General features: G+C 55.5%; 3 protein-coding genes and 1 long non-coding RNA gene across 6 annotated transcripts; 1 reads left to right on the forward strand and 3 right to left on the reverse strand.

Annotated features, from left to right (window-relative positions):
- Positions 1–11: 11 nt before the first annotated feature.
- LOC115344499 lies at positions 12–7,371 on the reverse strand. Its single transcript, XR_003924536.2, has 2 exons — positions 5,715–7,371; positions 12–4,912 (listed from the first exon to the last, which is right to left on the reverse strand). It is a non-coding gene; the product is annotated as an uncharacterized LOC115344499 (long non-coding RNA).
- Positions 7,372–7,631: 260 nt separating this feature from the next.
- VAT1 (vesicle amine transport 1) lies at positions 7,632–17,164 on the forward strand. Its single transcript, XM_030021914.1, has 6 exons — positions 7,632–7,977; positions 9,589–9,796; positions 10,151–10,321; positions 10,407–10,496; positions 11,461–11,702; positions 12,794–17,164. Exons 1-6 carry the CDS (start codon positions 7,645–7,647, stop codon positions 12,893–12,895), a joined length of 1,146 nt encoding a protein of 381 aa, XP_029877774.1. The 5' UTR covers positions 7,632–7,644; the 3' UTR covers positions 12,896–17,164.
- A 48-nt stretch (positions 17,165–17,212) lies between these two features.
- Positions 17,213–23,900, reverse strand: LOC115344497. Of its 2 annotated transcripts, XM_030021912.2 has the most exons (6): positions 23,882–23,900; positions 23,461–23,640; positions 23,162–23,265; positions 19,288–22,188; positions 18,709–18,917; positions 17,213–18,233 (listed from the first exon to the last, which is right to left on the reverse strand). In XM_030021912.2, exons 2-6 carry the CDS (start codon positions 23,636–23,638, stop codon positions 18,164–18,166), a joined length of 3,462 nt encoding a protein of 1,153 aa, XP_029877772.1. In that variant the 5' UTR covers positions 23,639–23,640; positions 23,882–23,900; the 3' UTR covers positions 17,213–18,163. The 2 variants fall into 2 exon arrangements, with proteins under 2 accessions (XP_029877772.1, XP_029877770.1); XM_030021910.2 differs by lacking the exon at positions 23,882–23,900 and having other exon boundaries at positions 23,461–23,718.
- A 292-nt stretch (positions 23,901–24,192) lies between these two features.
- On the reverse strand, positions 24,193–27,563 carry IFI35 (interferon induced protein 35). Of its 2 annotated transcripts, XM_030023530.2 has the most exons (9): positions 27,409–27,563; positions 27,230–27,325; positions 26,776–26,934; positions 26,315–26,428; positions 25,853–25,997; positions 25,492–25,625; positions 25,084–25,273; positions 24,721–24,827; positions 24,193–24,472 (listed from the first exon to the last, which is right to left on the reverse strand). In XM_030023530.2, exons 1-9 carry the CDS (start codon positions 27,421–27,423, stop codon positions 24,281–24,283), a joined length of 1,152 nt encoding a protein of 383 aa, XP_029879390.1. In that variant the 5' UTR covers positions 27,424–27,563; the 3' UTR covers positions 24,193–24,280. The 2 variants fall into 2 exon arrangements, with proteins under 2 accessions (XP_029879390.1, XP_040981510.1); XM_041125576.1 differs by lacking the exon at positions 26,776–26,934.
- Between the last annotated feature and the right edge of the window lie 301 nt (positions 27,564–27,864).

A 27,864-nucleotide genomic window follows, 5' to 3' on the forward strand; every position in this document is an offset into this window, starting at 1 on the left:
AAATTAAAATGTTTTGGCAGTGAAACAGGATTTATTAATGGACTGAGGGGGCAGTTTGTTTTTGCTGAAATCACAGTCATTTTTCACATATAAATATTGGTGCTGTGCAGGAAGTCGGGATGAGTAACGAACAGAGACGTGGTGCAAGGCATGGTGCCATACAGGTACCCAGTGGTACCTCGGGATGCACCCTCAGGGAAGGGGCCAAGTGCAAGCCAGGCTGAAGGTGTGTCCTTAGCACATTCAGCTGGTCAAATGAGAATTCAGGTCCCCCCTCATCTTATCATCAAGTACCAGACAACACCCCAGAGCCAAGGCGATGAGGCTGTCCTGGAATCACAGTAGCGTAGCTCACGTCCTCACCTGGTCTGACTCCTGCATTATATAGGCCAGGAAACTGTTGTCAGTCAGTTCCTCATTCTGTAGCTTTGCGATGTGTATTGCTGCAGCATCTCTGTGCCTCCCAGTCTTGCCTTAAGCAATGTGATGAGTAACTGTCACACGCTTGTTTCCTTCCAGCCTCCCCAGGGAAAGGAGCTTGTGTAGCACTGTGTCATGTTTTGTAAGCCCTGTAGGGTTTTTTGGCCTTCTTATATGTGTGCATGTTGCCCAGCTTTTATGTGGAGGAACAGAAAGAAAAGTTCCTTGTGCTTGTGACTGCAGGTAAAGGAGTGCTGGGTGGCCATAGCTGTCACCTGGAGCAAGCTGCTCCCCTGGCCAATACCCTTTCTTCTGAAAGCTTTTCACCATATTTCTCAACAGGAATTAGTTTTTGCCTCCAACCAACAGATTATTGTGCCCCTGCTTCAGAGGAAGCCGGCAACTTTCTGTACTGAATACTCAAGACCCGCGTTTCACTTCCCCCGGGGAGGGAAAGCAGCTGAGAGTGCCTTTTGCTCAGAGCCACTTGGGGCACTGTCACTGCTGAGCCTTGTGTCCCATTTGGTGCAATGCACCTTTTGGCAGGCAACACTTGCAAAATATGTTAGGCAACCTACAGTCACGGTGTAAATTTTCAGAATAGGATGCAGAGAGAGACATGCTGTGACTATCACCACGTATGGTGAGGCAACAGATGGCTCCCACACATTTGCTCCTGAAAATGCTTCTCCAGTGGCTAGATCCTCCCTCACTGATCCATGCTCTCAGGGCTTTTGATTGCTATTATGAATGAACTTTATTGTGTTATATTTGTGTTATTTCCTGTACAAAGAAACTAGAAGACATCCTCAGGACCTGTACTAGGGAAATGTACCGGGAGAAACCAACCTTTACCGAAGGACCCACAGCCTGAAACCTGGAATCTGTGACATCTTTCTTGTGCCTGCACAGAGCCTCAAAGTCTGGTCCCCTACAGCCAGTCACAGGCTCTGGAGCTAATTTTAGACCTCCTGAAACAGGTGAATGTAACGAGTGAGGAATCTCCTGTACTCTGTCATATGGCCATGCCCGCCGCAACATGCACGCATGTAACTAATGAGAGGTGCATGCGTGTCACCCCTGAGGACACAGACAGAGCTCATGCCCATCACATTATGCAGTGACACTTTCTCTGGATTTTTACGGTGTGTGCATTGTTAACTTCGTACCTATCTTTTCTGTGCCATTTATCTCAGTCTGCAACATCTTATTTCCACTGGTAGGCCTCTAAACTGGGACAGAAGTAAGGGACACACTTTAATTTCTCATCAGATCTAGTCTTAAGTATCTTCTTGGACTTGTCAAATATGTGAAAGAGCTAGAAACCTGCCAGGCAAAACTGCACAGTATTGCTAACTGTTAACACTGAGCAGTTAAATCATTCAGTCCTGAATGGCGTGTTATTTGATGGTTTCTCCTAGAAGATGAAGAGGTGGAGAAGCAGTAGAGTTTGAACACACGCAGCAAAAAGATACAAATCAACAGCAATTAGGAAGGTTAAAAGAAAGAGAAAAAAAATCCCAGCCAAATCCCCTTTCATGTGTCCAGCCGGTTTACATTCTGTGCTAGAATAACGCTGATCTGACTCACTGCTGGCATTAATGAAGTTTGCACCTCTGGGTGAGCAATTTAATTTATCTCAGCAAGCCAAAGCTCATTATAACAGTCCATAAATGCTATCAGATGAGAGCAGCATCCTTCAGCAATCTCGGGGATTAAAGCAAGGAGGCACTCAACTGACAAGGCTTCTGCTGGAAAGACTGCAGTCGGAGCATGTGTGTTACAGGCTGAGGAGGCACAATACCTCAATTACTGCTGCGGATTTCTCTGTATCAAGAAAGTGATCTGGAGCCTCTGCAACACTCCTCAGGAGGCGAGCAGCTCCATTTTTTCCCCTCTCTCTCAGGACAACTCTCCTTAGGATTTATCAGGCCCAGCACCAGCTGGCGAGACATGTGGGCGGCTGGGGGGACTCCACAGGTTGGCTGCAGGCTGATCGCTCTCCTGCAGGGAACAAGAGGCTCTTCGGAGGGGCAGGGACTTGCAGCACTGAAGGCACACAAAGAGGGTCAGGGTGGGAGGAGGAAAATGGCTGGCTCTCTGATTCTGTCCCCTTGGGTGTGGAAACCTCCTCGCCACACACATCCCCTCCCACACCGGATCCAGCTACTTGAAATGCAGCTTCCACTGCTGCGCTGGCCTTCCCCTCGCCTCGCTCCGGGTGGAGACAGTGCAGCACACACACCGTCGGTCCCATCGCACCCTTTCTGCCAGGGCTGCCAGCGCCAGCATGGCCGCAGCTCCGGCACACAGCACCAGCTGTTGGAGCGACTGAGCGAGCCCAGCTGGACGCTCCCTGGCAGAGGTTCTCAATGGAAATAGTTTCTCCAGCAGTAGGAGTGATCTCCACCACCTTCATGTTTGAAATCACTCATCAAAATGAAGTATTTTCAGTTTTGCAATTCTTTTTCATGCGGAGAGGGGTGGAGATGGGACAGGCAGGGAATGAACAGAAATGAACCCTTAAAACTTCAGCTTCTTTTCCATTTAATTTCCAACATGAATTGCGTATCCCAAACACAAATTGGGGAAAAAAATGGTTTTCTTTTTAAAGTCTTCCTTTAAGCAAGCCCAACACAGTGAGGCAGCATCCTATGGGCTGTGTGTGCCCAGGCTGGGTTGGGTCCCTCCCTTACACCCAGTGGGGCCGCAGGCCAGTGGGAAGGTCCCTGCTGCAGTCTGAGGGATGGGGCTTCCCTCGGGGGCTGCTCCAGCTGGGCTGGGTGCAGGTGAAGGTCTCGGCCTCAGCTGCCCCACTGCTGCACCCTGCTGCGTTTCAGTACCGTGCTTGCTTTTCCTTGCAAAGCAGCTTACGTGCCAGGGGTGAGCCGGGTGAATGACGAGCTGCTGGCACTGTTGGTGCGCAGCAGTGCAGGGACTTGCCAGGAACTGGGACCCTTGAGCAGCAGCAGAGTTTTCAATGGTGCAGAGAAAACCATCTCCCATTGCAATACACACACACACACACACACACACACACACGATGCTACCTGGTCCTGCATGTCATATGGTTACTTAGTCCCTTGAAATCCACGATGAGCACACTGAAGGGAAGTTTGTGCGTTTTCAGTGAGATAAGACATGCTGAACAAATAATCGGCTTCTAATGGATGCACAGCATGTGGATGTGCTAAGCCGGTTATTTTGGGACAGTAATTGTCAGTAAATTATTGATGCTGTGGTGGAAGGTTGAAGTTAAGGAGAAAGATTCTCATTTCACAGGATTTCTCCAAGGACCCGCAGTAGAGAAGGTGCCTGCCTCCAGAGGGGCACATGGTGGGATGCTGTTCTGTGCGCACCTGGAATCTGGCCTCGCATTAACTGTGCTGCTTGCTTGTGCTGCGCTTCCGCAGCCTCTGCTGTTTGGGTTTGTGCAAGGAGAAGATGCTGGAGCAGTCTTAGCCCAGCTAAGGCAGTGTTCTTTGTGGGAATGATACTCTGTGCTGGGAGGATTTCTTCAGTCTGCTGTCACTATGAGAAGTGAACTGACGTTCGCTGAGCATCAGTTACCACTTGACAATCGCCTCCATTGTTACTGTGATCAAAACAGCAGCGCAGGGAACTATGGCTGTGAGTGGCAGGTATGTCTGAGGCGTTGTGTCAGATCTCTTCCACCTGCTGTTCTACCTGTCAAATCTAAATGTAATTTACTGTGATACAGGCACGGTGTCATCCAGGAGGCACAGCATTCCTGGTACATGTGATGCGGCTGGGAGATCTCATCTGTGTCTACCTCTGCGTGCAATCCAACACTCCGCAGACACAGGTGAGAAAAAGTCAGAACAGAGGCAGGAGGAATCTTTCTCTCGAGTTCCCAACAAACCCAGATAGATGGATTGAGGTCAACACTTGCTGTAGATCCAGGATGCCAAAATATACAGCCCTGAAAACATCACCGTGGGCCCTGGCACCCTGGGGTCTTACCACAGCCCCCTCCAGAGCCAACCCCCTGCGCTGGTCTGCAGCTGGGGGTGGCCTGGGAGCGGGTGGTCTCAGGGAACGTGGGCAGCACCAGCAGAGCAGAAGCAGGGAGATGGTGGCATCAGGTCAAGGCCTGAGTGGGAAATGGCTCCGAGCACTTCGCCTGCGGCCCGGTGTGGAGACGTCCCACGGCAGGCAGTCAGCCGCCGGCCCCGAGCAGGGTCGCAGGCAGCCTCACAGGGTGAGGGAAGGCTTTTGTGGGCCTGGTCCTGCCGGGGTCCATCCTTAATAAGCCCTGGGGTCAAAGCCGAGCTCCCACAGGCAGCTGACTGCTGACCGGCAAACCACAGCCAGGCTTTCTTATCTCCTGCCTCTTTGTTGTTCCAGTGTCTTGGGGAGCGGAGGAGAGGGAGGTAGAACAAAGAGCTGCGCAGGGCAGGCTGGCACTGCTCCTGCTGTGGGCACATCCTCCTCACCGCCCTGCCAGAGGCTCAGAAGGAGCAGCAGGAGGCTGCAAAAAAAGCAGGCAGGGAGCTCAGGGTGAGGTGCAGGGCTATTGGAAAGCTGAGCATCTGGGGGAGAGATAATGAGAACAGTTTCCTCGGTGGCCTGTGCCTACCTCTGGCTGTAAATCACAAGTCACCACCATTCAGAAGGCCCCAGCGCCTCAGCTGTGTGCTCCTGTGCAGCGAAAGCCCACATCTGGGGAGCTTGCTGAAAAATCGGCTGGAGGAGTGAGCACCAATTCCACTGGGAAAATTTATTGTTTTCTCTGGCTAATGCTTCCCTTGCTAGCCCACGCCAGTGACCCATACCCAGTAAGCAGCAGCCAGCTGCCATGCTGTGCTGGGGATCGCAGATCTGCAAGCTCAGAGTGTGCCAGCTGCGAATGCCCAGCCCAAGCACGCGCAATGGCACATCCCCATCAGCTCCCCGCAAATGGCAGCGCTTCACTCGCACTGACGCTCCAGAGCAGTGACTAGCCAGAACTGTCCCTCTTAAATCTGCAGCTTAAGTACAGTGGAAAAAGTACCAGAGCAGAACACAAACTGAACTGGGTAAAGTAAGATTTACAGGGAAAATGTTACTAAACTGAGCTGATAAGGAAAGATTGACTCAGAAGCACAAAAGAGACAAAGGCAGCAAGAGCAGCTTGCCCAATCAGACAGACTTGCCACTATGCAAAAATACCCCTATCTAATCTGCTTTAGAGCTGCATACAGCTGGAGCAGTCTAGCAGAAGAGGACTCTGACTCCCCAAACCCACTGCCTTCATCTACCACTCTCTGAGCCTTTGGGAGTTATCCTCTTACCTCAGGTGTCTATAGCGGCTACCTCCTGGCCAGCACGTTTCATCCACCACAAGAGCCCTGGCAACTGTGAAAATAAACCACTGAAAGGACAAATGCTAGGAAAGCTCCTAGGAAGAGCAGTGGGAGACAGAGGATTGTGATTTGACTGCTTCTTCCTAATTTGGGGCATGGGAGATGCCCAGACATCAGAAAGGCACATCTGTATTTCTCAGAGTTGAGCAACAGCAAACAAAGGTGTAAAGTAACTGTCCAAGCCAGACTGCGGTCCTGTCGTGCAACTGGACATGCACCTCCTCCTTTTCCCACTGCAGCCATCCAAACACCCATAAACATGCCACATTGCAGAGCCAGATGATGTGCAGCCTGCTCCAGGCCTCTGCCCTCCTGGCTGCTTTCCTGCCTTTGTGCTCCACTTCCTGAGCAGCCCCAGCCCGCGCCCGGCTGACACGGCTCCAGGGCCAGCCCAGCCTGGAGAGCAGCCCTGCAGGACAAGGCCACATTCATGCAAAACTCCTGCTGGCCTCGGCCACATTCATGCAAAACTCCTGCTGGCCTCGGTCAGCAGACTGCATTTGCGTAATGAGCGGGACTGCTGTCGCAAACAAAGCCCCTGGAAACGCTGGGGTTTGCGAATCTGCCGGCTGGCCAGAGCCTTACATCAAATGCTGTCAGCAGTGTTGGGAGTGCCCTGCCCAAAGCAGGCACTGTGCCGGGTTTTGCTTGGCTTGGGAATTCTGGAGCACTGGACTGACACAGACACTTCCCCAGTACATGTTTTGATTATCCTTCAGGTGGTCTTTGCTTTTTTGGGGTGGATGTTTTTCAGGGGCTTTTTGACTTGTGTGCTGGAGCAGTCACCCTGCAACAGCTGTGGGTTATTAGGGATGTGTCCACCAAGCAGCGGACAAGCGAGGTGTGGATCCAACTGCGCTTGTCACACGCAAAACTGCACTGAATCAGCAGTCTTGATGGCAAGCGTGATACAGGGGAGCTGGACACAGATCCGAGCAGTGAATTCATGGAGAAGGCTGCTGTCTGCTGGCAGATGCGTCACGAGCAGGAAGGGAGGCTGGTTCCATCAGTCTGTCTAACGCACCCTCCCTTCTTTATTTGTTTTTAGTTACAGGACTAGAGCTCTACTCCTCCCTCTTGTCTGTGAGCCAGTCCATGCCTCATCTCCGCTACATGCAGCCATTTCAGGGCTACGAGCAGAGAGATGTTTATTAAACCTCCCTGCAAGTGACATCCGTTACTCACAATAAATTGTAGAAGTAATTCAGCGAGATGACGCTCCAGCAAAACAGCCACTTCAATCGTCTCCAGAAAAGGTGCAAGCAGATTGCTTGAAAGGGAATCATTTAGCCAAAAAAAAAAAAAAAAAAAGAAAAAAAAAAGGCGGTGCGGAGGACGAGAGATGCTGCGTGCACGACCCGCGGCCGGCTGGGCCCCACCGAGCCGCAGCCGCCGCCGCAGCGCAGATGCCGAGGGCTGCGGCCTAAGGAGCCTTCGGGAACTACCGCCCCAGCGGGGGGTGTACGGGCAAATCTCCCCCTGCTCCCTTCTCCCCCGGCATCGGCTTCAGACCCGCCGGGGGAAGCGTCCCCGCGGCGGCGGGGCCGGGCAGCTCCCTCGGGGCCGGCCGCCCGGAGGGAGCGGCGGCGGCGGGGCCCCGGCGGCACGGGGCGGGGCGGGGCGGGGCGTCCCCCGGGACGCCGGGCTGCGGAGGGGCGGCGGCCGCCGGGCCGGGCCCGGCAGCGGGAGGCGGACCGGGGGACAGCGCCGCCCCGCCCGCCGCGGCGCCGCTCGCCCGGCCCGCCCCCGGTGTCCCCCCCCCCCCTCCCCGGCCGCGCCCCGCGCCCCGGCTATTCCCCGCCCGCCGCCGCCCCGCGCCCGCAGCCGCTCCCGCCGCTCCGCTCCGTTCCGCTCCGCCATGTCCGCCGAGCCGGCCCCGGCCGCCGCCGCCCCCGCCCCCGAGCAGGCCCCCGGCCCCGCGCCGCCGGCGGGCGGCGGGGAGGCGGCCGAGCACCGGGCGCTGGTGCTGACGGGCTTCGGCGGCTACGAGAAGGTGAAGGTGCAGGCGCGGCGCGGCGGCGGCCCGCGGCCCGGCGAGGTCTCGGTGCGCGTCCGCGCCTGCGGCCTCAACTTCGCCGACCTGATGGCGCGGCAGGGGCTGTACGACCGGCTGCCGCCGCCGCCCGTCTGCCCCGGCATGGAGTGCGCCGGCACTGTCCGCGCCCTCGGCGACGGCGTCCGCGACCGACAGGTGAGGGGCGGCGCGGCCCGGTTCGGTTCGGCTCGGCCCGGCCCGGCCCCGCCGCACTGCGGTGGCCGCGCCCCGCCGCCCAGCAGGTGCGGACCCGCCCGGGCCCCCTCCGCCGGCCTCCGGGCCGCGCCACCGGCGGGAGGCGGCGGCGCGCTGGTGACCGTCCCTCCGCCGGGGCAGGGGCGGCCCGGCGCCGGCAGAGCCGCGCTCCGTGCCCGGGGCCGCGCGGGAAGCGTCCTCCGGGATCCCGCCCGCGGGGGATCCCGCGGCGGACGAAGCCCTTGACAAAGGGGCTGCGCGGGCAGGACGGCCCCGGCGCGTCCCTGCCCGGCCCCGGCCGCCGGGGGCCCTGGCTGCCCTCGCCCTGCCGATGCCGCGCCGGCCCCCGGGACGGCAAGAGCATCGCTGCCTGCCTGCCCTGAGGACCGGGGTCTTGCTCTGGAGTCGTGGGGCAGGGCTGGAGGCGGTCGTGTGCTTGGGGACCGCCAGCTGTATTTGCACCCACAGAATTTTCTCGTTAGGGGCGACCGCTAGTAGGATGTTGGGCTGAAGCATGACTGTGCTCTTTCTGAACACGTTTGTGACCATCCCCTTAAACTCCACGAACGTGGCAGTTCCAGCTGCTGCAGAGTTGTGCGGAGCCGTCTGAGTGAGGGTGGTGAGGTGTGGGCACGAGTTGGTTAGTTGCTCTTGGTGCTGGGTTTGTGGCCCGCCAGCGTGCGGCTGCTGCGTTTCTAGCAACTCGGGGGACAGAGGAGTTGGCTCCGCATGTCCTAGACCTTTGCACCTCAGGGCTGTTGCAGTTATGGTGCTTTAAGATGATTCTTGGGCGTGCAACTAGCAAAACACAGCGTCTCAAAAAAACCCCAGTGTGTCAAAGATGATTCCCTCCGCTCCAGGAAAACATCTTGATTTATTTAAGTGTAAATGCTGAACCCACACACTGAGGAGCCTTTCTGCTCACTGCCTTGGCTCTGCCTCATCTCTGCTTGCTGATATGACCACTTGGTGTTTTGCCGTCTCTTTCCCATTGCATAGCGAGCAGATGTTTCTTGCCCAGTGGGATAAGAGCAGATTTTGGGGGATGCCTCAGACTTCAGGCCTGATGCTTAGACCTGGGAGGTTTTCCTAAGGTTTTTCTGGGGCTGATCCTATTAAGCATTGCCCCGAGCCTCCTGCCTGTTGGCAGAATGATCCTTATGAGGGGCAGCGGTAATATTTCACGGTGTTCAGACTCCGTCTCCCAGCTTGGGCAGGGAAGGCAGGACATGGCCCCCATCCCTCTTACCTCGTTGGGGGTCCGTTGGTTTGGGCGGCTGGCAGTCAGGCAGCACGCTGGGTGCAAGCCAGAGCCTGGGGCGCCTGCTGTCCCTCGGAGGCTCGTGGCCTGTGCCCAGCTCTGTGGTGAGAGGTGCTGTTGTGCGGTTTGCCTGACAAGTGGAGCGCAGGCTGCAGGCTCCCGCCCAAGCCCAGGGGTGCCATAGTCCCTGCAGACTCTGCACAGAGAATGGCACACGTGTACCCAGTTCTGGCATACGGAGGGCAAGGGTGTGATGACTTCTGCTAGCCTGGGGCTTGTTTCAGACCGCCTTGTCCTCTATTTGATTTTAGGTTGGTGACAAGGTAATGGTCCTGGCTAGGTCAGGGCTCTGGCAAGAAGTCGTGAACGTGCCAGCCAGTCAGACTTTCCTGATGCCTGAGGGGATGAGCTTTGAGGAAGCAGCTGCTCTTCTTGTCAACTACATCACTGCCTACATGATCCTGTTTGACTTTGGAAACCTGAGACCCAACCAGAGTGTCCTCATCCACATGGCTGCAGGTAAATAGTTCTTGCCAGCCCATGCTGAGACTCTTGGCCTCAGCGTGCAGCTTCTGAATGGGTGGCATGGGTGAGGAAGCGATCAGAACAGGGCTGGACTGACAAAACATCGCCTGCCAGAGATGCAGGCTTCACGCTGACCCAAGTGCTGGCAAATGCTGAACCCATTTCTCAGCAGCCAGGGTTGGTGTCCCCTAGCATGTTACAGGCATCAGCCTGCCCCAGGCAAAACCTTTATTCCAAACCCTCCTGGCGCTGTGCAATCGGTACAAGCAGGGATAATTTACCTATCCAGAGGCTTTCCTGACTGCTGGGGCTGTCTGCTTCTAAGTCTTTCTCACTGCTGGTTTTCAGGTGGTGTGGGAACTGCTGCCATCCAGCTGTGCAAGACCGTAGAAAACGTCACCATTTTTGGCACAGCATCTGCTTCCAAGCATGATTCACTCAAGGAGAGCGGAGTTGCTTATCCCATTGACTACAGAACGATGGATTATGCAGAGGAAGTCCGGAAAATCTCTCCCAAAGGTACCGTGTGGTGGAGGACTTCTACAACTGTCCTGCATTTGTTTCAAGTGCAAGGAAACTTCTAGTTACTTTCAATTCCCTCTAGGTGTTGACATTGTCCTGGACCCCCTGGGAGGATCTGATACATCCAAAGCATTTAACCTCTTGAAGCCGATGGGCAAACTCATCACTTATGGTAAGTGTGAGCAGTGTGCCCAAACCCCAGCTCCGGCGTAGGAGGGACTGTGCGATGGCAGGGTGGGTGTGGATCTGCGTGGGAATGCTGCACGCTGCTCCGTGCCTGGATGCACAGCTGTGAGGGAGCATTGCTGCTGCTGACTGCTGTGTGTGTTGTAGTTCTGTTATTTCATGACGGTCTTTAGGATGCTTCGACTGGGTGAGGCACTGAGGGGAGTGAGATTTGTGCCTTGTCCCAAGAGCTCTGGTCACAGGCTTCAAGGCTTTTCCCTCCCATGGTGAGATCTCTTCGAGTACAAGCCGGTGCCTGCAGGGGAAGCTGGAATGTCCTCATGGAGGAACGCTGGCACAGCTGCTTTGTCTGGGCTGACTTAATGCACAGCACTAATAGAGCCTTGCTTTTCTTCTAGAGGATGTGTGGGTGATGAGGTTTGAGGCTACTGAATACTTATCTCTCCATTCCCCAGCCCTGAAACACTGTGATTTTTGTCTCGTAGACAAAGCCCTCACACAGCCCCCAGTGGGATTCCAGATACTTGCACCAGTGTGCTGCTTCTGTTGTCCCAGCCATTGCAGCATGTGGCTCCCCTGAAGAAGCCTGGCTGTAGGAGAAGGGGAGTGCTGTCCTGCCAGCCTGGCTGGATGTGACTTGTAACCCTCTCTTGCCTCTGCCTGCACTCCAGTCTAGCTGTGCTTCTGCTGCCCTCCTAAAAGAGGAGTTGTTCTATACTTTTGCAATATATGGGTGCTGATAATCCAAATTCTGCATATCTTGAGGCCGAGGCAGGTACTTGTTTCCATTGAAGGTTGGCTGGGCAGATCCTGATGTGATCCAGCTCTTACCTCTGTCCTCCATCACTGTGTGAGCGGCTGTTACCCTGCGTATTGTCTGAGCTGTTACATGGGATGCTTACTGCCTCTCGTGTTGATTCCAGCTCACCTGAGGATTGCCTTCTTTTTAGGGGTAGCAAACCTTCTCACTGGACAGAAGAAGAACCTCATGGCTATGGCTAAAACCTGGTGGAACCAGTTCAGCATCAATGCCTTGCAGCTCCTACACCATAACAAGGCTGTGTGTGGCTACCACCTTGGATATATGGATGAAGAATTTGAGCTTGTCGGAGGTGTTGTAGCCAAGCTGGTTAACCTGTACAGTCAAGGAAAAATCAAGCCCAAAATAGACTCTGTATGGCCCTTTGATCAGGTGAGTCTGAGCTAACATGTAGGCTGGCAGCACCCAGAAGTTACTGGGTGATTGTTTCCTGCACAGTGAGCTCTGGTTCAGTGTGAGCACCTTGTTCAGGGGAGCTGAGCCGTTGCAGATGTTTAATAACCATCTATTCTCAGACATTCAGTGCCTTTTCCCTTTTAAGTTATTAAAGGGGAGTAAAGTGGCTGGGCTCCTCTGCTCCAGTGCACAGAGCTGGGCAATGCCAGACAGCATCCCTGTGGAATAGGGCAGGTGCTCAGCTGTGCTCGGTGGGCAGCAGCAGCAGCAGCAGCCCATGGAGGGGCTGGGTTATGCATCAGACTGGAGTCTGCCCTGCATCTGCACCCTGTAATTAAGCAGAGAGCTGGGAAGGTTGCTGCTACCCTTCCGCGAGTGAAAAAGAGCCCAGGCAGTGAAGCAGAACGAGGATGTTGGAAGGGAGCGGCAGGCTTTTCAGCAGCTCTGCTGTGCTCAGTGTTGTTGCATTGATGTGTCCAGGCAGAGTCAGGTTCTTGCCTTGAAAATCCTTTGCTGGGGTAGGACTTACTGCAGGGGAGCAAAGGACTTGGTAATGATCAGTTGGTGTTAATACCTGAGAATGAGTCTGATGCAAATGCTTAAGGAAAACTCTGTTGATTCCAGCCTGGCCCAGGTGCTGTTTTGCTTAAAAATAATAATAAAAATCTGTGCATGTATTGTTCTGTGGTTGTGTAGATGGTAGAAGCATTGTCATTCTGGCTGTTAGCTGGGTTTCTGCAGTGCTGCCCTCTGTTTGGAAAGGAAGCTGTGGTGGCACACACTTCACTCTTCCACAGTTCGCGTAGCAGAGCATCCTTGTGTATGTTACAGTTGGTCTGTCTGAATTCTTGAGGATGGTTTCCTATGGGCAGGCTGGGGTAGCTGCCCAACTCTGTCCAAAGCGCGTCTGTGCAGAGGCACCTGAATGCTTGGCACTTGCTTGGACTGCCGGGAAAGCTACCTCCTGGGTGGCCCTCCAACTAGTCTGGGTGGACCAAGGGGCCCACGAAGGGCATGACTGCACTGCAGGGTGGGTGTGGGTCTCACGAGATTCCTGTTGCTTCCAGGTGGCAGATGCCATGAGGCAGATGCAAGAGAAGAAGAATGTTGGAAAGGTCATCCTGGTTCCTGAAGCACCCAAGGAAGAATCCAAAAAAGAAGAGAACTAAGGAGAAAAGATGTGTGCAGATTGTGAATTCATGGTTTAACTCCCTGATCTCTTTGGGACCTGGAAATGGACAGATCAGTAGCTTCCGTCTTCACCAGTACAAGAACATTGTGGTTAAAGTTCAGATGAGGTTTGCATGCTCTTGTTGTGACTGACCCTTTGCCAGATATGCCTCCTGCCCTAGCTCTCTGTTTTGAAGCCTGTTTATTTCGTACACTTTTTCTAATCACTTGCTTCTCTACTGAATTTCCAAACTAACCTTATTTTTCTCCAGCAGTGCAGCTGAAGCTTCCAGGCAGTTAACAACTGAATAGCCTGTCACTGTAAAGTCAAGATGTAACATACTGTGGCAACTGCCAAGTATCTCCACAGAAACTGGGCCCTGCTGAAGCATTTGCACTGTCACCTTTGAGAAGCTTGTTCAGCAGGAGAATGGGTGAAACTTAGGATGTTTCCTCAACAGCCAGAGGAAGAGCATGGCTGGCCTAGTTTAATTCTAGCACGGGCTACTCTTCTGTTTACAGTAACCCCGTTCTTTCCCCTCTGCTTCCATAGGCTGCTAACACCAGTCAGATGGCAACAGGTCATGTTGCCTTTGCCTTGTAAATAACAGTCCTGGCATTTTGGAGTCTATGGCATATTGCACTTAATTTGCAGTCGCTTCTCTGTGCAGTCGGCAAATAACTTGACAGGCTGGACTGGGCTGATCTGTGTCTGAATACAGAAGAAAAAGTTTCAATTAGGTAACTTAATCTTGTCTATTTTCTGATTCCAAACTGTATAGGGAGATCTAAACTGTGTCTGATTTTTAGAGACCATAAGGACTCAACTGTGTCTCAAATGACTGGAACAATTGATGTTGGCTCTGTGCTTTATTAATGTTGGGCTCCAAGTTGGTATTAAGGCTAAACTTCACCCTCGTGTTTGTATTTCCAAGGGCTGCAGTGTTAAATCGGACTTCAACAAGACGGGAACAAAATAAGCTCCGGTTAATGCTTGCTTTGTGCTGTGCCCTGTGTGCTGGGGAGGTGTTGCAGTTTGGGAAGTAACTTGCAAGAACCAGTGCTGTAAGCCTGCTTCCCAGGAGCCTGGGCTGGCTCTTTCTGTGGCACACCACTCAGTAAAGCTATTGCCAAGTTACCAGTGTAGACAGTAAACTGCCCAGCTCTGGGTCAGGCCTCTTGGCCTGGGCATTGTGAGCAGTTTAAATTGTGCTTTCCATTCTCTTCTAGCTAGCTTATTAGATATCCACTCAAACCAGCTCTCAGCTCGTGGTTCAGTGCTGCAGTAGGACTTGGCTCTTCCTCCCCTGAAACTGCAAGTCTTGGGACCCTTGGGCTCTCTTCCAGCACCGGGGGTTTAAGAGCTGCCTGGGGTGCTCCTCCCAGACCAGAACTCAGTTTCTCTTCCTCTTTTCTTTTTTCTGTGCACTTGAAAATGGACCCGTGCAGAGACCCAAGCCTAGTTCTGTGAGCACTTAATGAGTGGTGTCCACCTTCCTGCTGGACCCTGTTTTCAGCCCTGAGTGACTGTGGTGCTGTTTGTGCTTGCTTTGAGGCTTTGCCATGGATTGTAGGTGCTGCAGGCTTTTAGGCTTCATTTTGCATTTGAAAAGGTAAACCTGAGGGCACCAAGAAGAGCTGCCCATCGTGGCAGAGCTCAGGCTCCAGGAGCAAAGCCTTGCTTAACCAAACCCTGAGGAGGGAAGGCGCCTGCTGGGCAAAGGCCCCTCTGTGCGAAGCCCCTCTGCCACTTGAGAGCAGCCAAGCATGGCACAGGGCTGGGGGTTCCTGTGCAGGTGAGGAGTGTGGCTTCTTCCTTGGCGAGCTCTATCCTCCAGTGGGCTCCTATCTATCAGTGCAGCTTGTATTTCAGGTGCTTGGGCTCAGACCCTAGTTCTTTAGAAACGTGTGGCCACAGCCTCCAGGGGACTTGCCTTGGCTAACTTTAAGTATTAAAACAACCCCGTTCCCTAGAACCTCAGAGGAGGGCTGGAGCCTTGTCACAGATCCTTGTCAGTCTGTCTCTTGCACTTGATATGTGAACTTCATAAACATGGTCTGATGAAACTCACAAGCACAACTTTTAACCTTTCTGAATCCAAAATCTTGCTGCTTCTCTTTTCAACCTGCCCTGTCATGCTAATTTAGATTAAATCCAACAGTCTCTAATGCTGCTTTACCAGGTCTGACAACAGAAGGACTGTCTAAATTGCTGAAATGGGAAGTCTGGACCCGTTCCTTCAAGAAACGGGACTTCGGCATGCTCAAACGTCACATAACCCCACGCATCTTCAGGTTCTGCACACTTGTAAAGGGGAAAACTATCAAATTGTGTTTCACAGTAACATCCTCTCCTTGCTTTACTCTCGGCTAAGCGCATGCTCAGTGCCTTACTTGGATGGCCTTGGATTAGGCAGCGTAGCGAGGCTCTCGCAGTCTGTCCCTCCCAATGCAGCGTAAAGGAGGAAAGTGGGAGTCTTGCAGCTTCCCGTAGGACACCTCTGACATGCTGCCTTGTCGTATGCCACAGAAAACAGTATCTCAGTGCCTTCTTCTGTATGCCTGTAAGGACTAGGAAGTCACTGGAGCCTTTTCCATTCTGGCCTTTCAAAGTGTTGCCAAAAACCTGTCTTGCTAGCTCTGTTTTTGAACACTGGTGATGTAGTCTGACTTACTGTGAATAAGATGCTCCCTTTCCATGTATTACAGCCTTTCCAGGGCTGTCCTGGTGATTCTGTGCTCCCCAGTCCAGAAGAGCTATTGTAAAGCCCTTGTCTCCCCCAGGGCAGCTGTTTGGCTCCAGCCAGACCCTGAGTGAGGCTTTATCTGCTGCCCCAGCCTTGGCTCTCTGGAAACAATCCCAGCACCTGACTCTGTTCGGGTAGCTGCTCATGTATCTTCTACCTACAAATTCCTGAAGCCCTTATCAGGGCAGGAGTGCTAAGCAGTTACTATCTGTAGAGTTTAGCAGTGACTGTTTTATGTCCCTTGGTAGCAACAATGTTTTTTAGAGAAAGACCAAGATTAAATGTAATCTTGCTTTCTACTGCCTCACTGATCAGTGCTCTGCTCCAGGTGGTTGTGGTTGGTTGTTTTTTTGGTTTTGTTTTTATACTCTTTCTTTTTTTTTATGGACAAACATTTTATGGGCCAATAAGTATAGAACCTATGTAAAACAACTTCAAGTGTCTTAACTCAAAGTTAACCAGCAGGTTTGTATACTAAGGACCAAAGCAAAAAAAACAAACAAAAACCCTAGGATAAAAATCATTCCACTCAATGTTGCTTAACTGTTTAGGGCGAAGTCATGCTATTGAGGAAATGGGAGATTCCTGTGCTTAAATTGCATGTGCCATTCCAGCTATCAGAAGTGCAATTTATTGTTTATTTTACTGATTGTCTGACCCAAAGGTTGTGCCGTGAGGAGTCCAAGTGGAAAACGTGAGTAAGGAGTTCATGAGCAGAGGAGAGGCATCCCTGGCCCTGCCTGCTGCCATGGGGGGGCTGCCCAGCACAGGGGAGCCTGTGCGAGTGCCACTCCTGTGTCATTACTGCAGTCGCCTTCCCAGGCTGGTACTGCTGGTCTTGGACAAAACGCAACTCCTCTGCTATCACCAGGCAGCTTTTGTCATGTTTTTCTCTTTGGTTTCTCTCAAGCTCACTTGTGTTGCACGCTAACTGCAGAAGGAGGAGGGAGTGGAAGCAGCCTTGGCTTGTGCAGAGGAGCATGGCCCCTGCCAAGTACTTTGAGACGGGGGAAGGAGTTTAGCTGTACATTTCATTTTGGACGCCTGTATTAAACTAGAATTGATTGACCAGGGAGAAGTAAGAAGCATTGGGGGCCTCAGGCTTTAATCAGTGCAGGATCCTGGCCCACTTACAGCTGCTGTCATAGGTGTAAAACCACTCTTGTTGCCTAATGAAGTCTCTAGTGTGCTAAGCCCTGGTGCTGGCAAAGCGTGACTGGCAAGTAGTACATGAGCGTGATGTGAAATGCATTAGACTGAGCCTCTTACAACATATGGTCTGGTCTGTACTGTCTGAGTTGTTGATTTACAGGTATGTGACATGAGTGATACTCATCCTACAGACACACGGAAAATCTTTGTTTAAAAAATATATTCTGCTTTGTGCATGTAACCAAGCTGGACAGAAAGCAAGTGTGCCAATGCTGTTTACATGACTATGATGTGTAATGCTCCTCTGTCTAATGTTACCATATGCCTTATGTGTTTCAAATGTTAATTAAAAGCATAACAAAACCCTCAGTGGTGTGCTGCTCAATCATCTGTTAGAATGAACGCTCTGCTCCCAGCTCAGCCTCTGGGGCACTTTTATTGCTTCTCCAGGCAGTCAGCAGGTGGACGCATTCAGTTTATAAATTCTAACTTTCCCAGGGTGAGAAGATGCCTCTGCTCTCAAGGACAACTGTTAATTGTTGCCTCAATTGTTCCCCTGTTCTGCAGGGCAGCTATGGTGATTTTGTTTGCAAAACCCTTAGCTGTCTTCTGCACTTTACTCTCTGTCTGGGTGTCTCTGTAGCCAGTTGGGATTGAAATGGGGGCCTGGGGTGATGGTAAGACAAGGCGTGAACAACCACTACTAAAAATGCAGGATAAATTTTATTTGTGTTTCTCTGCTTAGAGACTGCCTCCATGCCTGTATATTCTCATGGGAGGCAGCTGTCCTGGACGCTGAAAGCTGTTAATGCTCTCCCCAAGAGAGCATTGGGTTGCCTGCTGGCTCCAGAGCAGGTGGTGGGGAGGGGCTGTAGCTCAGGGCTGTCTGCTCAAGGACTGAAATGTGTGACCGAACAGCTGAAATTAGACAGCTCGGCTCTGGCAAAGGCTCTGGTGGTGGCTGAGCTGGAACCTGCCTGTAGCGGCGAGAGGTGCAAGAGGCTTCCAGAAGCTGGGGCTGGACTACATGCAGGCTCCCACCCAGGTTTGGGTTATGCTGCTGAAAGCCACACCAGGGCTCAGCCAGGAGCTGTTGTTGAAACAAGCTGCATAACTGGCTGGTGAGGGCACACAGCCAGGAGGAGCTGGAGTTTCAGGGAAGCTCTGCTCCATGCTGAGGCTTGTGGGGGGCAGGGGTGGAGGTGCTGCTGTCACTAATGAGCAGATTTCTGGCTACCTCTGGGAACACAGGAGCTCCTTGGACAAACACCTGCTTTTTCCTGAGCTGTCTGTGTTAAGCTGCAGTTTTGTCAGCTGGAAAGGAAGGGGAAGCGAAGGCATGGGCTGTGGCCGCTCAGGCACGGAGTCTCACGCAATGCCCAGTTTCTTCAGTACTGTGCAAACCTCACGGAGATACTGGGCATCTGGATAGCCATTCCTGTGGGGCAGAGAGGGAAGTGGTGTAAATCCTTCTGATGGTACTAAAACCACTGAGGGGAGCAGCAGTTTATTTTTGCCCCATCCCTCCAACAGGGGCCGAGGGTGGAAGTGCTGCTCCCTGGGAGCTGCTGCTGTCCCCAGGCACAGCTTGCACCCCGCACTGGCTGCAGAATGCTGTCACAGGAAAAGCTAGGAAAGCTGTAAGTGAACAGGGCCCAGAATTCTTGTCCATGGGGAACTTATGGGTGTGGGATGGGCAAGGGCTTTATCTCCAGCTGGAGTCTGCCAGGACTGGCCTGCCACACCACAGCTGCCCTGCAGACTGGAGCAAAGGGAGGCACCAACTCTGCCACTGTGGGAGCCTGGAAGAGCCACCCATGCCAGGATATGTTGAACTGGAGCCCATGGTTCTCCTCCTCTGATTGCTAAAAAAAACCCCCACACCTGGGAGCGTGGGATGAGCTGGGCCATACCTGGCTTTGCCTCCATCCCAGGAGGTTTTGTGTGGGATAAGGCCCCATGTCACTCTTTCCTCCCCATTGCAGGACTTGATCTGGAATGTCAGCCCATGCTCAAATGCTTTCTTCAGCAGCATTGCTGTCTTCTGCCCTTCCCTGTTGTCAGGCAGGAAGGCATAGAAATCCCCCCCTTTGTAAGGCTGTCCTGGGCGGGGGTCACCAACCTTAGAACAGGGAGAAAGCATTTTATTTTAAACAACCACCCAAGTCCTGTGCCTCAGAGCTGGCTTCGGAGATTCTGTCCAGCTTGAACATACACAGACGACTGTGGCCCCCATGGGCTGCTAGTCACTTTGAACTAAAACAGGAGGTCACATACTCTTCAAAAGCAGCGAGCTGCTCCCAGACTTGGTGTGGAGCTTTTTGCATTCCACAAGTCAATACCTCTGCTGCTTTGCATGTGGGCCATGGAACTGTAACTACCCTCTCCCCTCCCCGCCCCAAACACACGCTCCCCCCGAACCCCAGCCACACTGACAGAACCCATTGCATGACCTGCAGTGGGATGGGGAAGCCCCCGTGGTGGGTACCTACCCCTTGCAAGCCATCAGGGATGTTGTAGGCAATCTGGAGCGTTAGGTCTCGATAGTAGCCAGGCAGACTCTGAGACAGGGAGGAGATCTTGAATGTCCCTGAGATCTTGCGGCTCGGGGAACCCAAGGAGGAGCTGCAGCAAGCTGGCTGCATACTGTCCGCTGCAAAACATGTCCTGCACAAGGCATGACCGCAGGGAGCCTGGCAGGTCACACCTGAGCCCTGGCAAGCATCACACTGGCCCAGAGGGGCCTTGCCACTTTCCTGTCCAAGGCTGGGGCCTCTTGTCTGCTGTGACGAGAGGTCAGGCTCCTCCTGCACATTGCTCCTGCCGGTTGAGAGCAGGGCCCTTTCCTGGCCCCTGGGCTCTGCTGCAGGTGATTGTTTGGCTGCAGCCTCAGGTGGGTCAGCAGCCGTAGCCCTGTACAGCCAGGTGGGCAGGGAACGAGGAGCACCGTCTGCTGCAGGAGCTGCTGAGCGCAGCTGTCCCATCGCTTCATTGTGGCCTCCTTTGTTTTTGTCTCTTGCAAACTGGAATCTGTCTGGCAAAACCTGCTTTAGCCGTGCAACGTCAAGGTCCCCGCCAGGCAGTTTTGTCTTTGGCTGCTCCTGGGACTCCCTCAGACCGGCAGGACTTGGCTTATCCGATACACTAGGGCTCAGAAGGCAGCTTCCTCCTTGCACAGCCCCAGAATCAACATGGTTATTGGCCTCCTCCTGCCCCAGTGCCTGCTGGAACCTCCAAGGACTGGGGGACCTCTTTTCCTCAGCCTCTGGCAGCCGGAAAGCCCTGAGCACATCTGCGTGGTCTGCTTTATCGCTTATGTTCAGGTGCTGCATGGACTCCAGGCTGCCAGGAAGGGCTGCACCCAGCACCGTGTCCTGGCTTCTGCTTGGCTGGATGACACTTGAGGGCCCTGTACTCTCTGGTCCTGGAGACAAGGATGAAGACTTCAGGGCATGGAGCCTCCTGGAAGAAAACACGTGGAAGGCCTCAGTCACTCCCGGCAGCATCTCCTTGGGGCAGGCAAGATAGAGCTTGTACTTGTCTTTGCTGAGTCCAACCTGAGGGGAGTTTCCTCGCAAGAGGCTGCACAGTTCACTCAGGGCACTGTCATCTGGACCATCTACAGCGAGCTCTGAGTAGTTCATACTCTGACACACCAGGTCAGGACACTTCTGCACAAGAGCTTCCACCTTCCATTTAGCCTGGAAAAGCTTGCTCCTCTCCGCTGCCTGTAGCGTCAGCACAGTGCAGTCCCCAGTACGATGCTCTGAGATCTGCACACCTCCATGCCTGCACAGTTCATCAATAGCAGCACGGCAAACGTCTTTCAGGTAAGACCACTGCAGAGAGTCCAGGCTCATTTCTTCACTCACCTTACTGCCTCCACTGTCTACCCTGCCAGTGTCTTGGGACTTGTCGCTTTCCTTTGACCTTGGCAGGGAGAAGCTGTTGGAACGTCGCAGCAGAGGCCTAGATTCAGAGGGTTTAGGGTCTAAAGCAGAAGAGGTCCTTGTCGTGTCAAAGGTACTAGTTGTGCTAGCGAGGGGGTGGTGCTTGATGGGACCTGAGCCTTTAGAGTCCCCAGGATGCTGCAAAGTGCTGTTTTCTTTGTCCCCAAAGGGAGACAGAGTCTTGTGTCTTGTAAGCCTGACACCTCCTTTCACATGGTCCCATTCTTTGGGATCCTTCTGCCTAGACTCTGCTGCTGACCCCAAAACCACATCTGTTGTAGAGACATAAGGCTGGTACTGCTGGGTCAGTGCTGTTGGGTCACTTGGACCTAGAGCCTCTGTCTCTGATAAGTGTTTTCCAGAAAGCTGCGCCTGTCCCACTGGTGGAGAGTCCTGATTCAGCAAGAGGCCCCAGCTGGCCTGAGACCTGTCAGCTTTCAGAGGGCTGAAGTTGGCAGCTAGCTTGAGCTCACCCTTCAGCTCTGGCCTGCCTGGGCTGAGCCTTGAGGTTGAGGTGTCCACAAGCGCTTTGGGCTTGTGCAGTGCAGCCTCGGTGGTGCAGGAGGTTGCTGGGTGTGAGGGCAGGGACCTGCTGAGCATGTCAACTGTGTGTGTGGCACCTCTTCTGGTGCTGAAATCCTGAAGGTACTGCTTGGCCTGGGACACATCAACAAGGTTTCCAATAAGATAAAGCTGCTTCTCATCCTCATGGCAGAGCAACTGGGGATACAGTTTCTGCAGCTCACGTGTCAGAGCCCTGAGTGCCTGGCTGTCCATATCCAGTCCTCCCTTGGTGATCTTTTCCTTGCGCAAGCTCACCTCCAGCTGCTGGTAAAGCTCCTGCAGGGCCAGGCGGGCCTGTTGCAAGGCGTCCATGTCCCCAGACATACCTGCAGATGGTTGGAGGTACAGTATGACGATGCCATCGCTGCTAACATCTACCACATCCACACAATGCTGGCGTAGCACACCTTGGTACTCGGCAGCACAGAACCGCTGCAAGTACAAGTAAATGTCTGAGTCCATCACTAGGGAAAAGTCCTCCAGCTGTTCCACAGCTTCCCCATCCTCTGGGTCCTGAGGTGATGGGACTTTAACTGCCTTTTCACACACCTGGTCCCAATTCGGCAGCTTTGCTGTCTCTCGTGCTGACTTAGTGGAGTCAGGCACTTGCTGATGATCATGCCTTCTGGTCTCTTTGGCCACATGGCTGGAATCTGGAAGGAGGATCTCTCCAACGGCTTGGCTCTTGAGGTTCAGGCTGCCCAGCAGGTCTCTGCTGAAGGCCTGCAGCTCAGTGAATTGTCCCTTGACTATGCAGTGTGTGTTCTTGGAGTCGAAGTCGAACTGCACATTGCTGTAGCCTTTATGCAAGTTCCTCAGGAGGGTTTTGCCAGCAGGAAGCTTGCCATAGTCAACTATCATGCAAGCACGTATGAAGATCTGCAAGTAGACAGCAAGGGAGTGAGAGAGCAAGGACCAAAAATAAACCCCCTTCCAAGGCACAGGGGCAGCAAATGCACCTGACGCCACAGCCCCTGCATTATTATGACAGAAGAGACAACATGACCCACCACCTCTCTCTCTCTTAGCATCCTGCTTTCAAATGAGATGGGAGCATAACACAGGCAGGACTGAAAGACCCAGCCAGCCCAAGCAACTCTTGGACCTTGTACACGAGTCAAAAGCTTTCTGCAAACAAGGAACGGAAGGGGCAAATTGCACAGAGATGCAGCCCCACTTCTACATCCTGAGAGCTCTGCAAACAGCCCAAACCCAAAAAATCCACACTAGCCCTTCTGCACCTGAAATGCAGTTGCCCTCTTCCTCTCCCAGAGCTTCAGCTGCAGACCTTCAAGCAGTCTGGCACTGCAGGCTTGCAGAAAGGTCTGCAATGCCAGGCTAACTCCCATGTCCTTGTTTTCAGTGCTCAGACATGAAAACGTGAGACATGGCTACTGCAAACTGGAGGAAGAGGCAAGAACTCTCCAGTGCCTCCTAGACACCAGCATGTCAGTCTCCTAAGCTCTCCTGAGAAGGAGCGTGTCCAGCTAATGACATGGTGTCCAGCTAATGACACGGCAGCGGCATTAACAGGATCCCCTGTGTGTCACCAGATGGGCTGGGGAAAAGTGCCCCTTCCCTCCAGTCTGACTATTCTTCCTTGCTTTGACAGGCACAAACACCAAACAGCCAAGTGCACAGCCTGCCTGGCTGTCCCTGTGCTATTAGCACATAAAAAAAAAAAATTCCTCATTTGAATATGAATAAAAGTGGATTTGCTTTAAGTCTAATTAAAATTAAAGGAGAGAGTGAAGTCTCCCTTCCCGAGCGTGTCTGCCAGGCACAGAGCCGGTCTGGGAGCCAGCTGGGGCTGTCACGGCCGCATAGCCAGGAGCCGTCTGCTCCTTGCTACCTCATCGGGGCTCAGCTCCGCAACATGCGCCGTCACTTCCAGCGGGTACTTCTTCCCTCCGATCGACAAGACGTGATTCTTCGCCTTCAGGATCCTCTGGGCCACTGGGTGGGAAAAGCCATCAGGCACCCGCGCCAGCCCAGCCCCGTGCCGGGGAGCAGCAGCTCCGACCCTGCCCTGAGCATGCGGGGACACGGGGTGGGAGGGCAGGGGAGGCCGGGGCAGGGTGCTCGGGAGCGGGCAGAGCCCACGGGCCGTGCCCAGCCGCGGCGGCAGGCGTGGCCCTTCGCGGCCATTACCTTCCAGCGCCTCGAAGGTGATGAGGGCGCAGGCCTGGGAGCCGGCCAGCACCTGGACGTCGGCGATCTCGCCGCCGCCGTTGCGGGAGCGCAGGAAGTGGATGGTCAGCTTGTCGGCCACCCTGTCGGGAGGCAGGTCGGCGGGGAGGCCCCCCACCCGCACCGTGCGGCCCGCCATGCCTGCGCAGAGAGGCCGCGGGTAGCCGGGCCCCACGCCGCCGCGCCGGGGTGCGCCGGAGCCCCGGCAGCAGCTTCCCCCGCCCCGCGGGGCTGGGCCGCGGCCCGGGTGCCCCTCGCCGCGCCGGACCCTCACCCGCCCCGGCCGAGGCCCCGGCGCAGCCCCTTCCCCCGCCCGCCGAGCCTCGGCCCCAGCGCCGGGCAGCCCCCGGCACCGCGGCCCGGCCCGGCCCGGCCTCGCTACCTGCGCCCCGCTCCGGCCCCACCCGCCGCCACCGCCGCCGCCGCCGCGGGGAAACGAAAGCGAAACCGGGGCCGCCCTGCCTCGGCCGGCACCGCCCCCGGCCCGGCCGAGCGCCGGGCCCTGCCCGCCCCGCGCCCCCGCTCAGCGCCGCGGGACGGCCAGGCCCGGCCCCGGTGCCCACAGAGCCCGGCTCAGGGGCCCGGCGCCCCGCCGCCCCCGTGCCCGTGCAGGGCCCAGCCTCGCCCACCGCCCTTGCACGCCGGACCCATCCTCTCCTCCCCGTCCCATCCCCGGCATGACAGACACGGCGCTCCCTGTAGATACTTTAATTCTCACTGTGCCCAGGGGCCAGCGACCACGCGGAGTTCTGCTCCATCAGGCTGGCGGGGCTGGCCAGCGCTAGCCCGCGTCCTCTGTGAAAACGGCCACCCCGTATTGTCCCACTGGGACGTAGGCGAGGGCATCCACCTCTCCCCCGCCGCGGCTGGCCTTCTGGAAGTGGATCTCCAGGGCATCCCTCATGGGCTCCTCACCCAGCACGTCCGGGATCCCCGAGAGCAGGACGGTCCTGGGGCAGCGGGAGGGCTGGAACTGGGCAGAGCCGGCGGTGAGCTGCAGCAGGCCCCGTGCTGCACGGGGCGCCGGGAGGGCACGCAGGGAAGGGGTCCCCTCGGGGCACTTGCTGAGCAGGGTGGACTGCCGCTCTGCTCAGGGCCGCTCGCAGGAACCGCACCTCGGGCTACATGGCAGTGCGGGGAGTGGGTCTTCAGGAACCCCCACCCGTGCTGCGTCACCCTGGGCTGGCAGGTGCTGCTTGGCACCAGGGTTCCTGCCCTTACCTGCAGGTTAGTGATGTCTCCACTCACACACGGTGATATTTTGAGCTCGTATCTTCCTTTCCCAATAAGCACCTGGATGTGTCCTCTTGCAATTAGCGGCTCTGCCACTGCAGATGAAGGGGAAAGCCCTGAGCCACCCAGGCCCCTGCTGAGCTCCAGGGGAGGTTATGTCCCTGGCACAGACACCAAGGCTGGCACTGCCCAGCTCCAGCTCACCTGCACCCACACAGTCTCAGGGGAGACAAGACAGTCTGGGCTCACTCTGCCTTCCCCGCTCCCCACAGACACAGCTCCATCTGCTCTTGGGAGACAACCTGTGTCTCCCCCGGAGCCAGCAGCCTGACCTCAGTACACCCCACGCACCTCCGTCCTCCGCAAAGGTCAGAACCACCTGGCCAGAGTCGTCTAGGAACTCCCTGCTCTCCACCTCGCCACCCCCATTCTTCGTCTTGCTAAAGAAGAGCTCCAGCTTGTCCAGCAGTGCTTCCTCGGGGATGGCCAGGCTGGGCAGGTCAGACACAAGGATAGTCCTGCTGCTCCGAGTCAGCCCGATCTGCGGGTGGCACAGGCTGGTCAGTGCCAGGACAGGGCAGGGCCGGGCCCACAGCTCGGCAGAGCTGCGGCACTAATGCGCTGAGCTGGGCTGCTACCAGTCACCTGGCAGAGGCAAGCTTGGGTAGTGGCGGAGCAGGGCACAGCAAAGCTGGTGCGTGCCCAGGGCAGCTCTACGGTTCTCTGCAGTGCAGGGAGCAGTGGGCCCTCGGGACCTACCTCCAGGGCAGATGGCAGCAGTATATCCACTGGTGCTGCCTGCACTCGCACTCTGCACCGGTCGAGCTCCTCCAGGTCCTCCCCGTAGCTCAGCTCAACCACGTGTTCCTTCGCCTCTATGATCCTCTGGGCCACTGCAAGCAGGGAGAGCCCCCAGCACAGGGGATCAATTGCCTGCTCCATACGCACTGTGGGACAGGACACGGGGCAGCTAATGCCCAGGGGACAGGGGCATAAGACCCGTGCAATGCCAGCAGAGGGGGCAGACCTCCGAGCCCTGGCCCAGGGAGGGGATACAGGGCAGGCCCCAAAGCCGATCGAGCAGGACACCTGGCTGTGGCAGTACTCTTCTCACTCTTACCTTCTGCCTTCTCAAAGGTGATGAGAGCTGAGCCCCCCAGCAGAGGGTAGCGGATCAGTGGGGTGAGCATCAGCTTGTTCATGTTGTCCTTGTTTGTCACAAGTCCCTTAAACACCATTTTTTTCTCTGGCAAGGCAGGCAGCATCTAGGTTTGAGTACACAGACAACACCTGTAGGAGACTGGACCCCGCACAGGGCCTGTCCCTGCCAATCCACAGACTAGAAACAAGCTCATGGCTCAAAATAAACAGCTGGAGAGCCTCAGCAGAGTCTCTCCTAGGATCTGGCTGCGCCTGGAGTCCCAAAGCCATGACTGGAGCTTCTGGCCCTGGCAGAGGAGACACCCACTAGCAGGAGATGTGTCAGTTGTCACACAGTGCCCAGCTGCATTCACCTGCAGCCTCTCCAGCGAGGCTCGCACCCCTTGCCAGTGGACCCAAGCGCCCACACACACTCTGTTACCATCACTGGATCCTCCCAGAGGACCCTCTTCTTCACTTCTTCCAGTTCCTTTTTCAGCACCTGCTTCTCCTGCCTCAGTCTGTTCATCTCATCCTTTGCTAAAAAAATGCCCACCTGGAAGGAAAGAAGGAGGGGGCAGTAAGGGAACCACCAGCCTGCGAGGGGCTGCAGCACACTCTCTGTTTTAAGCACAGCAATGCTCTTGGACACGGCTCCACCCACACCATTTTTCTGCTCTTGACTGCCTGCAGCCCTGCCCTGGCTCCTCGTGTTCGATTACAGCCCTTCCTCCTCCGCTGTGGCACTAGCTCACTCCTCAGCACAGGCCTGATGTATGTGACATCCTGTGAAACCTCCACCGGGTCCAGAGCAAAGTGATCTCAGGGCAGGGAGCAGAGTGATGCAGCCCCACCACCCACCGCCACCATTCCAAGCCCAAGACGAGTCCTCCGACCACCAACCTGGCAGGATCTGTCTTCATCTCTGTTTAAAGACATTTGTTGCTCAATATTTTTATGAAGAAGTTCTCCCTCTTTCCTCAGCTCTCGTGTCCTTTGCTCTACAGCTTCCTTGGCCATTTGTAGCTTCGCATGCTCTTGCTCCAGAGCACTACAAAGTTCCTGTGAGAGATGCCATCAGACGGTGAGACCCTGCAGACTTTGCGCCCTCCCCCATTGGCTCTCCAGCCCCAGCACATGCAGCTCAGTTGGGAAGGAGGGCGGCTGCTCCCCGTGCAGAGCCCCGGACCCCGGTACAGGGTCTCTCAACCGTGGCATACCCCCTTTGCCGCCGCTCCTGGTCCAAGAAAAACCAAGGCACTCAAGCTCACAGCCTGGCCCGGCCAGGGCAGGTCCCGGGTCCCGGGGTGGTTCGGACCCGACCCCACCCGCCTCGCACGGATGCAGCAGGACCCACCTTGTAACACTCGATCTGCTGCTGGACTTGCTCGGGGGTCACCTCCGGGAAGCCGTCCTCCAGGCTGCCGGGGCTGGGCAGCCGGATGAAGGAGTCCTAAAGGCAGGAGGGGTCCTCAGCCACGCTGCGCCGAGCCCCTCCGCTCCCGCCCCCCAGGTCCCAGGGGCTCGGCTCCTCACCTCCTCCGCATCCATCCCCGCGGCGCTGGTGGCAGAACGGCGGCGGTGTCGGGCGGCGGCAGCGGCGGAAGCCCTGTCCGTGGGGAGGGCCGAGCACCGGGGCTGCCCTGCCTGCCTGCGTCTCCGCGCCCCCTCCCGCCCTTCGCTTCGCCTTTCCCTTTCCCTTTCGCTTTCACGGCCCCGCCCCGGCCCGCCCCGGCCCCGCGTTGGGGGGCAGCAGCCCCAACCGAGACAGCCCGCGGGCGGGGCTGACCCGAGAGCCCCATCTTCCCACCCGTTCCCCGCGGGGCCGCCGCCGGCCCAGCCACCCCGCGCTCACCCACACCCTCTTTCCCGTGGAACTCGCTTCCCCGCAGCGGCTCAGCCGCCTTTTCCCTGTATCCCCCGGGACGTGACAGCCCGAGCCATCCTCGACCCCCACCCCGTCCCTGCTGCAGCAGAGAAGGCTGGCGAGGG

Source organism: Aquila chrysaetos, chromosome 8, assembly GCF_900496995.4.
Source record: "Aquila chrysaetos chrysaetos chromosome 8, bAquChr1.4, whole genome shotgun sequence".
NCBI classification, from domain to species: Eukaryota; Metazoa; Chordata; class Aves; order Accipitriformes; family Accipitridae; genus Aquila; species Aquila chrysaetos.